The 15,885-nt window shown below is 41.7% G+C and overlaps 1 protein-coding gene across 2 annotated transcripts; it reads right to left on the bottom strand.

The window, feature by feature from the left end:
* Positions 1–640: 640 nt before the first annotated feature.
* galnt12 (UDP-N-acetyl-alpha-D-galactosamine:polypeptide N-acetylgalactosaminyltransferase 12) lies at positions 641–13,533 on the bottom strand. Of its 2 annotated transcripts, none has more exons than XM_080044901.1 (10): positions 12,411–13,533; positions 11,534–11,703; positions 10,399–10,588; positions 10,034–10,219; positions 9,442–9,559; positions 8,724–8,900; positions 5,675–5,806; positions 5,470–5,583; positions 4,833–4,988; positions 641–3,300 (listed from the first exon to the last, which is right to left on the bottom strand). In XM_080044901.1, the coding sequence occupies exons 1-10, from the start codon at positions 12,803–12,805 to the stop codon at positions 3,163–3,165; spliced, it is 1,776 nt and encodes a 591-aa protein (XP_079901027.1). In that variant the 5' UTR covers positions 12,806–13,533; the 3' UTR covers positions 641–3,162. The 2 variants fall into 2 exon arrangements, with proteins under 2 accessions (XP_079901027.1, XP_079901028.1); XM_080044902.1 differs by having other exon boundaries at positions 11,534–11,697.
* Between the last annotated feature and the right edge of the window lie 2,352 nt (positions 13,534–15,885).

Below are 15,885 nucleotides of genomic sequence, written 5' to 3'. Positions count from 1 at the left end.
TCCATCAGAGCGTGTTGATGTGTGTGCAAGTCGACACCAGCTCGTCTCATGCCATTATTTTCAGCAGTGTTGTACACTTGGAGAGCTGAAATTGAAAGATGTGGCCATATAGAAGTTTAGATTTTCTTGTACTGTATCTTATTTAATTATTTGTATTTTTTCTGTTTACACCTAAAAATTGTTGGATGGCTTTCTTTAAATTCTTTTTTTTACCACAATTCACCATGTCGTTTCCATAAAGACATGCCCCCCCTCCCACACACACAATCAGGATCCCATGAAACAAACAGCAGTGCATCATCAATGAGTAATCGAGAGAGACTGCAGGGCAGAGCGTCAACACCAGGGGGAACAGTGACTTGACGCGGGCGCGACATTTCACCATCGCACTCAGCAGCTGGTAATCAAACCAATCAGATACGCTTGGAAAACTCCGTAATCCCCCCCCCCCCCCCTTCTATTCCTCATTTTCTCCTTTCATTAGCCATCGAGCATCTTGATTCACTTCTCCATCACAGTTAAATGTGTATGATAGCCTCTGTTTTTTCCTCACCCCATTGTGGATGCAGATGAGTCATAGTTTAAAAGATACACAATGGTGTGCACTGTGCGAGTATTTTTAGGATTGTTTTTTGGAAATGAAGCCACAACGGTATTTATTTTAAATATTGATGCACATTTCTAAAGACATGAGGATGAACATTAAAAACTAAAGACATAATGAGGAAGTACAAGGCAGAAACACAAATCCAACGTGTTAGGTTGGTAAGTGCTCTTTTTTTAACTTAATTTGACAATTCAACTGACAACAGTTCAACTGTTACATAGTACATTGCCATCACACATACTTAATTTATCGTACACAACCAATACAAACATATTATCAATCACGTCATTCACTTTCCTTACACAAAAAATATAAGGCCACTGGAGTTATTGCCAGCATGAAAACACCAGACATTGTGTTAAATCCCAGCATTGTTATTTCTGCATGTTTAACACTTGAATATATGTCTCGTAAAGTGTGTATCATCATAGATAGAAGACATGTTCATGTTATGTAACATTGGGGCTCTGTAACAGCATAATGAGCCACTTTGCTAGTTTAAGTGCTCCAAAATATCCCCTGAATATCATTAGTTACTGTAAATGGACCACAATAGCCCTATATGAACTGCAAGAGAAAATATGACTGGCGAATGATTCTTTTTATTGCAGCTGTGTCCACCGTATCACATTTGCATACCGTATGCCAGCCTTAAAGTGTTTCACTATGTAGGGCAGGTCTGGAATGACAGATGGCCAAAGGGGGACAATAAATAACGCATATTAATAAAAGAATGTCATATTCATACCACACTCACAGGCTTAAGACACAGGCTGATGGAAATGGAAAAGCGTCGTAAGTGTTCAATACATTAAGCATGAGCACTGTATTAAAGGGGCAGTTTCACCTGGTCCTGGTGAATCTGATCTCTCTCATGGGTGACAACCTGTACACAGCGATGTTACCATGATCCTGCAACATCTGTTTTACACGTTTCTGTACATTCATCATATTTGGCAAACCAAGGGGCAACTTGTTCTACTAAAGTACACTGTGGAACTGAAAAAAAGGGTTGTGGGTTTTAATTCTCCCATTCATCTTCCCACTGTGAGCATACATTCTGAATCAATAGGGGAAAATTGTCCTCCGAACATCAATTCCTTTCAGACCGATTATAGGCCAATAGCCGGTGAAGGTTAATGGCTAAGGAAGAGGTCACAAATGGCTTCATTCAGGCTCCTTTATCTGCCTCTTTTGTCAAATACTCTACTCTTGACAACTCCTGTTCATAAATCAAAACCTCGAGTACATGAGAAAAACGTGCTCATCTGAGGCAGTGCGCACAATGTGGCCCCGTCTATATGAGCTCCAAGTGGACAAGAGAGATGGGGAAGATCCTATTACTGCAATGTCAGTGTTTATGCATTTGCACTTTCCAGTTAACAACATTGAGAGATGTCTACATAGTCAAGCTATGAAATATCACGTTAATTTGGTCTTATCTCGTCAATACATGATTGAAAATAAACCGAGTTGACACCACATAAAGTAAATCCATAAAATATGGCTATGTTTTAGTCTTTAGAAGTAGCATATAATTTAAATAGCAAAAGACAATGACGTTGAAAGGTAAAAAAAAAGGTACAAAACTAGCAAAATGGACCCATGTCATTTTACCTCCACCGAATTTGCATTGCAAAAAGACTTCAGGCAAAGCAGAGCGGCATAATAAGGCATGGCGTTTCTTCATTATCAGTAGTCAGGTGATTAAGTTGAAGAGGTACTAGGTTCTTGCATAATGCCTGTGATCTAAGGCTTTTTCTTTTTTTTCCAAGCCACTGTATGTTAGAGTAGCAAGCACTCAAAGAGCCCTGAAAAAAAAGGTTCTTAACAGGAAAAAAAAAATACCTGAAGATTTGTCCCACTTTCCTTTGACAAACAGAGAACACAGCGAGAGGAAGGAACATGCAGAGAAGAGCGTTGGCCCCCTCTGCAGGCAAAGATGCAAACAGTTCAAAAAGAAACGCCTCTCTAAATCACTGTGATGTCAGTGTTTGTCGACAGAAGTAATAAAAAAAAGCTGTTATTTTCCTCCAGCCAGGAGCCCACCTGATTGTCTGTGTGTCCATAATGCAGGTTAAGCTAAACTGACCTCATTATCAAAAGATAGTGGAGTGGGTGAATGAAAAAGGAGAGATGTGTCAGCATGTACGATTGTGCAGGTTATCGCTGATTCTCAAGGATCTTCTTGTTTAGAGAAAGAAGGAAAAAAAAAACACACAAAATAAACACAAAGATATTCCAGTAGGCTCCTGTCTCCCAGCAACAGCATCCAAGAAAAATATAATCCCATATATTTATTTATACCAGTATTTAGCTAAATTAACAGCATAATGTCCTATTGGTCCATTAAATCCAGCAGGCACAAAAATGGTGCAAAGGTTGGAGGTTATTGGAAGGAAGCATAGAGGCTTTTTCCCTTCGGCCTCCTTTTAGAGCAAGGCAACTATTTAAAAATGTGTTCAGCAATTCACTCCATCATTATCCCTCTTTGGGATATTGGTCCTGAATGTGAAAAATCTATCATTTCTAGGTATTTTCTATTGGATATACCGCTACATTCTCTCCTCAAAGAACCACTTTTGTTGGAGGCTGTCGGAGCAGGGTCGGAGAGAGGGAGCTGGTGTCCCGTTGTCTGTCTTATCCACCGCCTCAACACACTTCTGGCTCACCACATGGTAAAGGCTCCCGTCCTGAAAAACAGCCAGGTTCAAGAATATGCATTATAACGGGAAATGTAATATTATAAACCTAAAGAACACAACAGTCCCTTTGGTGTTTAACCCATTAAGGCCTAAGGCCGCCCAAACAAAACACCCTCCAAAACCTGAGTTTACTCAATTATGTTTTTTCTGTAGCAGACATTTAAAAGCTGAAACCCTTGTCCTTGTTAATCACTATCTTTGCCTTATAATTCATGAAGATTTTTAGAAATAATCAGTAAACATTATAAAAAAAACATGACAAATATAAAATGTCTTAGCCTCTGTAGCAGATGAATACATGAAACCTTTAACCCTTGGCTTTGACTGTGAATTACTTTTATTTTATTTTTTGCCCCGTAAGGTTTCATATTCAGCCTATCTGTCGCTCCACCTGCTATGGTAATCCGTCAACTTTATTTGCAGTTCATTTTGCAGTGTTTTTTTTTTCACCCCAATTCTACACTTGTATTTTAGCGAATCACATTGCATTTCATTGGTCATGTGTCTTAAAACGATGACATCTGATTGATGTGACGTAGACTGAAAGGTAAAAACACCTATACGTTGCATCAGGCCTTAATGGGTTAAGAGCACAAAAGCTTAATATTGGAGCATGGATATTCTAAATATTTATTTTTGCTTGTTTCCGTTCTCACTCCTCTGCTCCTTGCATCATTGCAACATCAATTCTGTCCTTCGTGGATCCATTTACATTTAGATGAGTGTGGTGTGGCTAGTGACATACAAGGTGGCGTGACACTACACTGAACACGTGCAAAACAACTTCCCAGCATTGTCTAGGAGGTGAATATACCCGGCTCACTGTGATTTACAGTTAAGTATCAGGTGCACTGACGCTCAACACCTGTGTAGTAGCTCTGAGAAGGAGCATTGTGCTTGAAATGACTTTGACTTGTGGCATGAATAAGATGTTGGCCGTGGTGATTCACTTCTCTCTCCCTTTGAATCCAGTAATAACAACATTTTAAAAGATTGACATTATTCTGATTGCACAGAGCATGTATAGCCAAACAATCCCTTTGGACTATGAGATTTATATATATAAATAAAACTGAATCATTACAAAATGTATGGGGCAGGAAAAAAGAGGCAAACTGCAGGAGAGGCATAAAACGAAGAGGTTTTTAGGTGATTGCATGGGGCGTTGAGTTGGAAAACTTGGGTTGTTAAACAGTAAGAGTCAGCATTTAAGAATTGAGTTCTCAGCATATTCTGATGCAGAGGTGGTTAGAAAAGGAAAGGAATGCATACTATGGACCAATGAACAAAAAGCCTGAGAAAACTTCAAAGATATGGTCCACGGTTTTGTGTGGACCCACACAAGATCTCCACTTTACACGTGTCTCTCTCTAAAAAGAAATAGAATACATTCTGCACTTTCACTGCCAACTCCCGTCTCATTACTTCTCCACCACTGTTTAACCACACTCAGTGGCTCTTTTGTTCAAATCTAGATTAAATAGAGATACAGGCGCGACAAACAGAAATGTACTGCTTACTTCTCGGAGGACGAACTTGTGGTCTGCAGGTAAAGGTTGTCCTCGTATTCTGCACAGCTGCACAGTCAAGTAGGTGCTGATGTTGTCACCCACAAGGCATCCAGCAGGCACCCTTGTGTTATAGCGGATCTCACCATCCGAGGAGAATTCAAAGAACTGTGTGCGGGGGGGGGGGGGGGGGGGGGGGGTGTACAAAAGAGCTTGGTAAATATCTCTGTTAACGTTAATATCTCTGTTAACGTTAATTGTACATGCACGCGCGCACACACACACACACACACACACACACACACACACACACACACGCACCTAAACCAACTCTCAAACTCACACTGCAGAGGAGCTTACACAAACACTGTCTTTGAGATGTACACACACACACACACACACACACACACACACACACACACACACACACACACACACACACACACACACACACACACACACACACACACACACACACACACACACACACACACACACACACACACACACACACACACACACACACACACACACGCGCCTCTCAACATTAAAGAACTACAATGTTTTAATGACTATGACAACATACTGAGGTGACTTTTCAAGAGACAATACATTAGGAAACAAGTTGTGGGAATGCCGTCCCCATTACCTGGTTCTGACCCATGCCGTGACACTGGTAGAGGATGACCCTTTGGCCCACCACCACGTGCTCATCCACAGGGTTGTAGTCAAAACAGTACTTGGTCTTGCCACGACTCTTCAGCTATAACGAGCGAAGACAGCTTGATTACATATCAAACTAGTAAAATAATTGATCGATTCAAACTCTTCTCATAAACCTGACGTGTCCTCACCATTCCAAACATGCCGGGGTTATCGTCTGGCACGTGAATGTCGGGGTACACATTATCCAGATACCACCTGAAGCTCTTACAGCCCAGCTTCTCCCTGAGCTTCCTGCGCTCTGTCACGTCTCCAAAGGCCTCCTACAGAACAAAGAGCACACATGATTAGTTCCTATAGATTTAGTATGATTAGAAGCACCAATCAATCAATGGCCTCCTATTTTTCAGCGGTTGATAGGGTGAGCGGCACACAGCTGCAGGGTGCGAGGACATAGTCATAGCATAGTTGCTGAACTGGTATACGACAGTGCCATCTGCAGTTGTCCCATCACTCCCTACACACAATGATATTCCAAATCATAAACACGCCCTTGGAACAAACACAGGTTCTAACAGAAAAAAAATAATCCTGAATCATAGTAGAACGAGAGCAAGCAGTTCGACCTGTGTGTACGCGGCGGTACTATGAAATAACCTTTACTCATACATAGTCACACACAAACCCACACACACACATACATACAATAACAAAGTGATCGTAATTATTGGATTACAGTGCAGGGAAAAACAAAGTCTCCGCTTTGATTTGCTGGTGACATTTGCTGACCACACCTTCCCTGCTGGAGGAGGGGTTCAGCAGCACAGAAAGATGATGGATGACTGTGGTCAGCCCAAACCGCAGCTTTAATTGGCACTTCATCAATTCATTTGGTCAAGAGATGGAATCCCAGAGGAGAGAGAGAGAGAGAGAGAGAGAGAGAGAGAGAGAGAGAGAGAGAGAGAGAGAGAGAGAGAGAGAGAGAGAGAGAGAGAGAGAGAGAGAGAGGCCATCAAAGGACAACGAGGGCCACTCCAGAACGCTACAGTATAGGGTACCAAAATAAGCAGGCTGAGCAGCACCTATTTTTGTCACCCTTTTCATTGTAGTACCAAGCTGTCTCAGAGGGTCCCAAAAGGAGTGGAGCTACACACTGCAGTCTGTTTATTGGTGGACAGAATCATTTCCGTGCCAATTAGGGGAGAGTAAAAAGGCAGCGGGGGAAAACAACAGAAACATGCTTACAGATTCAATCTTTTGTCCGACTCATCCCTGAAAGTGATACGCTGCTGCATTTTGAATCTAGTGCAATGTAGGTCTCACATTGCCTTATGACTTATTCACCAAGAGTAGTAAACATAACTCACATGGACTGACAGGTAACCCATCACCTTGACAGTTTCTATGACCCTAAAAGGCCTGACGAATATGTTTGTCATTTGCTCTGAGGAGGATGGCAATGTTACCAACCTAATGGAAAAAAAAGTAGCCATCAATATATGTATTAGACTGACTCAAGTTCCTTAGATTGCAGACTTGGAAACCAAATCAGAACTACAAAGTTGGTGGGAGTGTGGGTTAGGGGTGTGCACGTGTACACGTGTAACCGTTTAGTAAATCATAACCGTTTAGGAAAAATCAATAAACGAAAACCGTTTTTTTTTTTTTTTTTTTTTTTCAAATTTTAAAGTTTTTAAATATGTTCTGGAGACACGCGTTTATTGATTTTACATCACTAATAAACTAATTGGGGAGGATAAAAGCTAGTCTGCCGAGAATCTGTCTGTCCCTCGGCGAGTGTGTGTGAGTGAGTGTGTGAATCGGCGCACACACACACACACACACACACACAGGGAGTCGCCGTGCTGGGACTCGACTCACAGCCATGGAAGAGTGATGAAAGATAACCTAAAGATTAAAGTTACCCGGTTGACGTGAACTACGCTCGTAAGTAGCCCGAACTTTATAACACCTGTTCAACATGCATTTAACGTGGACATGTAGAAAGCGATAGACTATATTAATCAGGAAATGAATGAAGCGCGATTATGACGGCGAACGTGTGTGTGTGTGTGTGTACCATGGACCTATTATAAGAGGTGTGTAAACGAGCGTAGTTCATGTCAATTGTGTGTTTACAGGCGAACGAACGCGTATGTGTGTGTGCGCGCGCGCGCCTACAAGACGGCGGGGGCACGAGGACAATGACGTCACGGTTAACCGTGTACACGAAAAAAAGGGGTCGTGTAACCGTTTACAATTTTTTGTAACCGTTCACACCCCTAGTGTGGGTTTACTACCACAAAGTGGGTTAAGTACTCATTTGCAAAAATAAACATTGCCCTGCCTATGTTTGTCTGTAGCAAAGACAGCGAATGAATCCTGAAATGGCAAATAGGTGTTTGTGCATCTTTTGCTGAGGCAATGTCTGCTTCAATAAGGGATATCTTGGACACATTATATTATTAAGGGATCTCTTAACAAAATCTGCAGCAGGTTATCTGATGATCATAAAACAGCTGGAAATGCCAGAAAAATTAGACAAATTAGATGACAAATCATATCATATGAAACCTCAGTGCTTAGTAATAAGGGGGGCAGCCAGTGGTGTTTGTTTGGAGCCTTTGGGTGTATTGGGTTTGTGTTGTGCCACCGCGAGGTTGGCAAGGCTACCTCGCTCTCAAGGAGATGAGCGCCACCTGATCTGTGTTTAGAGAGCTTCTCCTCTTAACTACACTGTCACACACGGGCCAAGCCACCTCCCACGCATGCACACACACACACAAAAGGCAGGGCGCCCCACGGGTTAGCACTGCTCTCGACCCCAGTCAAGGACAGCTGGGTGACACCCGCTGCTGGCACAGAGTGACACGGAAAAGGTGGTAATCACACACCGGAACGCCCTGACACCCCTGTCACCTTGTGTGTGTCTGCTGCTCATGTATCCCAAGTGTCAGTTAATCAGGGGGAGCTTTTCAACACCACAGCGGGAGTGCAGTGTGTTTGTGTGTGTGTCGTTTGTGAGAGCGGAGAATGTCTGTAATTTTGCCTGTGTGTGTGTGTGTGTGTGTGTGTTGGTAAAATCAGGTGATTAATCAGCCTTACAGTTTTGAGATGAATGCAGCTGTACTGAGAAACACTGCTTCCACAACAGTCATGTTTTGCTTAAATAAAAGTTTGAGTTATAGTGTTTAATAATTCTGGCAGATACACACACATCATCATCTGCCCCAGACTTACCAGCCGTGCGTGGGGGTTTCGATGGTAGTACACCTCTTTGTATTCATCCATCCAGACCTCTGCGGCTCTCACGCTGTTTGCCAGGGCTTTGCTCCTCGAGTAGGGGGCCTTCTTAGGGAAGATGTGGCCCACATGGGAGCACGGGTGGACCTCCAGGCTGCCCCCACACTGCCAAATCTAAAATGACATCAACAACACCATCACAACCACCACCACCACGAGGATGTGGTTAGCCTAGTGGCAGCCAGGATTCAATTAGGCAGAACAAAGCACAGCCTTGTTGTGAAGGAGCTAGGAAAGAAAAAAAGCTGTTTTGTAATAGAATGGGTGGAAATATTTGGGTTGTTTTCTTCCTCTTGGGAAATCAAAGCTGTCGGAGAGAAAAGGGACGTTCAAATTCTTGGTGGCAATTAAAGTATTAAGGGCTTTGGCCTGCTATCACTGGTTGTTTAGTCGTAATTCTTCTAGACAGGTTTTCACAGGGAATGGGGAGCGGTCACTCACATGATGCAATTCTTGACCAATGTAAACCAAATGCTTTGGGTTGTTCTGCTATAAGCAATTCTTATTTCATGTTAATATGGAGACCGGTATATCAATTGTGCCTATTTTGTATAAAACTAAGGTCAAGCAGATTTATAATACCTGTTAATGTATGCGAACAACACACACACACACGCACACAAGCACACACACACACACACACACACTTTCTTACCCTGAAGGAGAATTCCAGGTTCTCTCCTCCCCACACCTCCATCCCTGTGTCGTACGTCCCGAGGTAATGGAAGTAGTTCTTGCTCACGGCAAACAGACCACCTGCCATGGTAGGAGATCTGAAGGGGAGAAGAAGAAAAAAAGACAATTATTTAGCGCCATCTCATAAATGATGCTGCAAAACATCTGCATGAGATTCAGTACCAGTTAAAGGTGGAGTAAGTGATTCTGGAGAAAGCTTGTTGTTAAAAACACTTTAGGTCAAATCAGTGAATATCTCCTCAAGATCCGCTACCTCTCCGTACTGTGTGTGAGCACGCTAAACAGGAATGTTGCTAGCTACGGTTGGGCCTCCTTTGATTGGTAACACTTTGCTTACATTTTTCTATACAAAGCCTAGGCTGTGTGTTAATACCAGAATAGTTTTTCAGCTCACATACACGGACAGGTAATCGGATCGTGAGGAGATTTTGACAAAATGACATTTTAACAACAAATGTTCTCCAGAATTGCTGACTCTACCTTTAAGTTATCCTTGAGAAGATGTCACACTTGATTTTTTCCCCCTCAACAACAGGTCCCCACAGACACACCTGATGACATCGACGGGTGAGCGACGGCGTTTCTGTTCATACTCTGGGACAGAGTGCCAGGTAAAAACCAAGCGCCAATCGAAACCCCCGATCTGAGGTTCACCGGAGTTCCCCAAGTACTGCAAGGTGTTCCAGTCAATCACATCGATGACGGGACACACCACGGCCGACGGCTCCTCTTTGATCCTGGAGGACAAAGGGGAGGGAAAAAAACTGTAAGCTGGGAGAAATAGCGCTACAAGCTTGCTCTATAGAGAGCCCAGTTACTGTTTCTGTCAAACCACAAGGCCAAGCTTTCACTAAATACTCAAGAGAAAATAGTCCCTCCCTGCTGTCTCCTGCAGCAGACGTTTTTTTTCCCTAACCTGTGGAGCAGCGGCTCTAACCAGCCTTCATGGCACTCGCAGTGACAGTCCAGGAAGGTCAGCACGTCGCCCGTGGTGATGGACGCGCCTAGCAACCGGGCCCGCACCAAGCCCTCCCTCTTGGTGGCCCGAATCAGACGCACCTTCCTCAAACCCGCGATGTACTTCTCCAAAGGCTCCTTCAGATGCGCTGTGGGAAATACCAACGAGTAAACAAATCAACCAACAATGAATGAAACAATTGGAACAAGGACAATAAGAACAACATAGCAACTGCAACCAGCTACCAGTACTATAAAGGCAGCTGTTATAAGAAACAAAAATAAAGAATAAATGTGCTTAAGAGTGTTTGATTACTACATTCAAATCCTCTCAATCAGGTTTTGCGTCACTAAAATCCATTACAATCAACTACAAACCTACGTATATTTGCCCTGTGCTTGTCCTCTTGACATTTGATTGATTGAGAATCTCTATTCAATCTCTACGCCTCCTCCTCAAATAAAGTCATCTGAAATTGGAACGCCACAGTTGATGTAATATTTTCACCACACTGCACATTGCCAATGTTAGCTAAGAGGGAGGGGCAGGCATTGGTAAACTTATAAAGCCATCTTGAGCCAAGCAGTTGTAGAACCACTCCCTTAAGACAAAGTGTCACCACCCTGTAAACTGTTTGGTAACGGATTAAAAAAAAATCAATTAATGACTGCAAAGAAGAACACGCTGATGTGCTTTATTATGCTCAATCACTACTTAGTTAATTTGCACCGGCCACGGAATGCAGTGTCAAACATGACGACATAATAACAAAGAATAAACAGACAACGGGCTCTGTACGCCATTCAATGACTTTCCTGGGCTGGAAAAAAAATTGCCTTCTACTCTTATGTAAAATATACTGTTATGTATTACCTTTACACGAGTTGCAAGTGCCATGCATTTTTTTTTTATATATGGAAGATAAATAATGCCCAAACTTTGGTATCTGTGATTCTTTTCTGGATGTGCATTAAAAAAGGTCAGCGATTCTGGAGAAAAGCTTGTCAGGTTACGGTGGGTTCCTTTTGTTTAGATACCACAGTTTACAGAGCCTTGGCTGTTTACACGCTTTCTTCAATGTCCTCCTACATACCTCTGTCGCTGTAGTCGTCCACCAGTACCACCTCTCTGAGTAGGATGTCTGGGGAGGTGTGCAGCACACTGTGGACCGTCCTCAGCAGCGTGGACCAGGCCTCGTTGTAGAAGGCGATCACCACAGAGGTTGTGGGCAGGGAGCGGTAGTCGTACTGCAGCTCTCTGCAACTGCAATGTGGGGGGACCATTGACATGTTAGGGGACAGATTGACAGAGAGGACAGGGGTTAACCAAAAGGGAGTAAAGAAGTCATTCCTTTTAGTTTGTATAGACTTTTTAGATTGCATAGCCTGTACTTTCAATTTGAACTGTGTCTCTTTCTCTAATCTATGACTATGAGAGTGACCATGATTATGTTTATACACAGTGGCAATATAAAGATGAACAATTTACTTGAGTCCTTGGCTTTATTTGATAACCACTTAGTTTAGTTCCTTCAAAAGACATAACTCAAACGCCCTAAAAAAAGAATGTCACTTAAATGTCATATCATGCCATGCTGATCTCAGTAAATACAAATAAATGCTCCCAATTATTTTCATTGTAATGTCAGAAAATAATGGTTAATCATATCCACCTAATTCATTAGGTTGGTCATTGCATGTCATTCATCATGACATTTTAATACAATGTAAGGCTTATTTGTTAGATACATGTATTCAATGTCTTTAAAGATCTTTTTTTAAGGATTTGTAATAATGAACCCTGGTTCAGATATGGCAGCATACACAGCCCCTACAGTAAATGACTCACTATTACTCAACAGTTTATCAGTGTCAGTGTCAGTTCATAGCTCCTACAGTCAGTGTATTAAATCAAGTTGTACTTTGTTATAACAGTAGTGATTCTTTGACTCCACTAAACTAGTAACTTACAGTGGGTTCCATCTCTCTGGCAGCCTGCGTTGCAGCGACACCCTGTCACTGACGTAAGTGTTGATCTGATGCTTTTTGATGCTTTCCTCCTCTTCTCTTTTCTCATCTCCTTTCAAATTCAGTTTGACGGCTCTGCCCATCTCCCCCAGGGCGTTTAAATCCAAGGGGGGCCTCTCGTAGACGGGCTTCTTGAGCTGCTCGTTCCCAACTGCCGCCGCCGCCGCAACCACCTCCATCCCTTCTCGCTCATGGGGGGCTTCGGGGGCCTCTCGTCGATTCGTCTCGCTCACGTCAACCGAGGAGTTGTGTCGGAAAAGTATAAGGTACCCGACTAGAGTGGCACCAACGAGGGAGAAAAGCAGTTTGGGTCGGTTCCTCCTTCCGCAGACTGCCATCGTGTCGCGTTCTTCCTTGGTGAAGAAGTGGGTTGATTATTCATGCCCCGAAGAGCTGTACTCGGCTGGCAACTACTACTACTACCACCACCACTAGCCTACTACTGCTGAAGATACTTTCCCCCCCCCATCAGCCTCGTCACGTTTCCGTCAGGCGACTCCCAAGTTTATTCGACATTCCTTCAGCTTTCAGGCGAACTTGACGTTCAATTAAGTTTCCATTTGGTCTAAGAAAAAGTCCAACTAGGCTACCAAACTTGTGATGACTTGTTGAGCGGAACCTTAACGTCCTAATGTTGACGGAAGCTGCAGCAGGAGACACACTCCTTCTTGTGCGAGTGTTCATAAACGATTAGTTGACACAGCCGGGTTAGTTATCTCCGAGGATTAACTAGTTTAATCCCCCCACATCACCTGTAAACTCCCACTGGAAGCAAAACAAATCTAGGTCAAATCAAACGCTACCCGGTCCACTGCTTTGTTTAGTTTGCAGCTTCCAGCGAGACAATTCAATGTAACCATTTGTCAGAGTCAGACACATATCACCTCGTCCACGACAAAGTGTGTCCAACTTGTCTCTCCGAACCATTTAGTTTTACCTACAGCTGTCGAGGAAACTGGAAGAAGTTTGCCTAACGGGCTTTGAGTTGAAGTTTCGATAAAAAAAAACGTCAAGCGCACAGAGTAATTAGGTTTCCGGTTCCGAATACCAAAATAAAGTTCTGCAGATTTAATTGCGCACGAATACAATTAGTTATTTTACAGCAAGAAATATCTTCATGTGACCCGGCAATTCATTGTTGGACATCCTAACTTGTAATGGACACCGGAACGAACGAGATTAGGCCTACCTCAAACAAAATACATGTCCAGGTTTTTGAAAGAAATGTCAGAGCACACAAAGCAGTGGGAGGATCATCTCAAGAGGCATCCTTAACTAGCCTACTGAGCTAAAATAAACGTGTTTGGCACATATACATTTGCATGTCTCATATAGGCCTATCCAGATGTACTGGACGACAAAGACATGGGTCCTAAACACCAGTTATAGTAATTCAATTATTCAAAATTAAGGTGCTTATTATAGCCTACACATACAAGTCTCCAAATCTCCTGTTTTTAAGTTTTCAGGAGTTGGATTTTGATGCCATAATAATACCACTTCTGCTCACATACGATTAAAGGTCATCGTGGCCATCTTGGGCTTTTAACTTGAAGGCGAAATAGTTAAGTCGAAAGTATATCAGCTCCTGAAATGGATTATGATATGAGGTTCAACGCGAGTTGGAGAGCAGGTAAATCTAGAAGGGGAAACTATTACGGTCTGGGATATTTGAAAAACACCAGATTGATTGATTGATTGATTGATTGTCTTTATTTCGAACATGCAATAAAAAAATAGATGAATAAATAACAAACAAACAAAAGCAAAACAAAGAAATAGAATTAAAAAAAGTAAAAGAAAAACAGACATGCTCGAAAGGGGGTAGGAGGAAGTAAAAAACTTATCTAGTCCTACCCCTTAACAGATCAATTTTGCTTGGATAGATTATGTTATTAGCATGTCAGTATAATAAAAAGCTATAATAATGCATATATACATGAGTACCGAATCATTTTGTGCATATATATATATATACATACACATACATACATACACACACACATATACATATATATAATAAACAATCATATATATATATACTATAAACTATTTATATTACATTATAAATACCCATATATGTATATTGTAAGTTACTATACATATATAAATATTACAAATATAAATACAAATACCATGTATTCTACAAAACTACAGTCTACATATGTCCATGTTATAAAGGCTTTTCTAAATTTCTGTACTTTGTGAAGATGATGTCTTTATATCTGTTTTTGAACTGTCTTATGTTTTGGCTTTTCTGTACTTCCACACTTAACTTATTCCACAATTTTACTCCGTAGATGCTGATACAGAAGCTCTTTTTCGTTGTGCGTGTGTGGTGGACCTTGAAGTTCAGCTGTCCCCTTAACTTATAACGTCCCTCCCTTTCAGAAAACATTGCCTGTATGTTTTTTGGTAGCATATAATTTCTGGCTTTGTAGATTATTTGGGCGGTTTTGAATTCAACCAGATCAGGAAATTTGAGAGTTTTGGACTGTATGAATAGTTGATTAGTATGTTCATGATAATTTACATTATGGATTATTCTAATGGCTCGCTTCTGAAGAATATACAACGGTTGTAAAGAGACACCAGACTTCCAATGAGGAGGCTATTTTTTTCCTGTAGCCTAGAAGATAGACTACAGAATGAATGTATTGCCCTCTTTTCCGGGTTTTTATATGTTAATAGACTAGTTGGGTGTCTGCTGCATCACCCATAGGGTAAGCTTTGCCTAAATCCCAAAACTAATTTCAGTCCATAAACGTCAGATAATAAAATATATTCTATCTCTGAAACCTCTTTTTAATGACCCTGGGGATCCCAGGAACCATTAGAAAGCATCCTACCTTTGTGGTCTTTTTTCATAAGCAATCATGAAACTGATATGAAAAGTCTTGACACCAAAAGATGAAACCTGACACTAAATGTATGTTGACGCAAATTACAAAGCTAAATAATTAAGGCGAGAAGGTAATTTGAGTATGAGCATGCTGTTTGATCGAGAACCCATATTGTCAAAATCACAAAAGAGACACAGGAAGACAACAAGTGAACAGGAGTGTCATAATATACCACGGTAGACTGGGCTCAACATGGGTATCCGAGAAACAATATTAACCTCAATGCATGAGCGCGTTTTCATTTAGGACTGAATGAAGGACAACATTTTCAATGCAACAGATGTTCTTATGGGTAAAAAATGGGTCGGGAACATACAACAATGGTGAGCTCAGAGCTGTGCCTCTGGGCTTTTATGTTAGTTATTAATATGTTCCCAGTCCATGTAACTGCACAAGAGACAGGTATGTGGTTGGTATAGACTTAATACAATGAAAAAATAAGAAATAAACACATAAACGGATTTAACTGAATGCATGATTAAAGGTAATTAAATGTAATTAAATTACAAAAGCAA

The sequence above is a fragment of the Ammodytes marinus genome (assembly GCF_949987685.1).
Source record: "Ammodytes marinus genome assembly, chromosome: 17".
NCBI lineage: Eukaryota > Metazoa > Chordata > Actinopteri > Uranoscopiformes > Ammodytidae > Ammodytes > Ammodytes marinus.
Note: the sequence above shows the minus strand (reverse complement) of the source record. Positions and strands in the feature narration are given on the sequence as shown.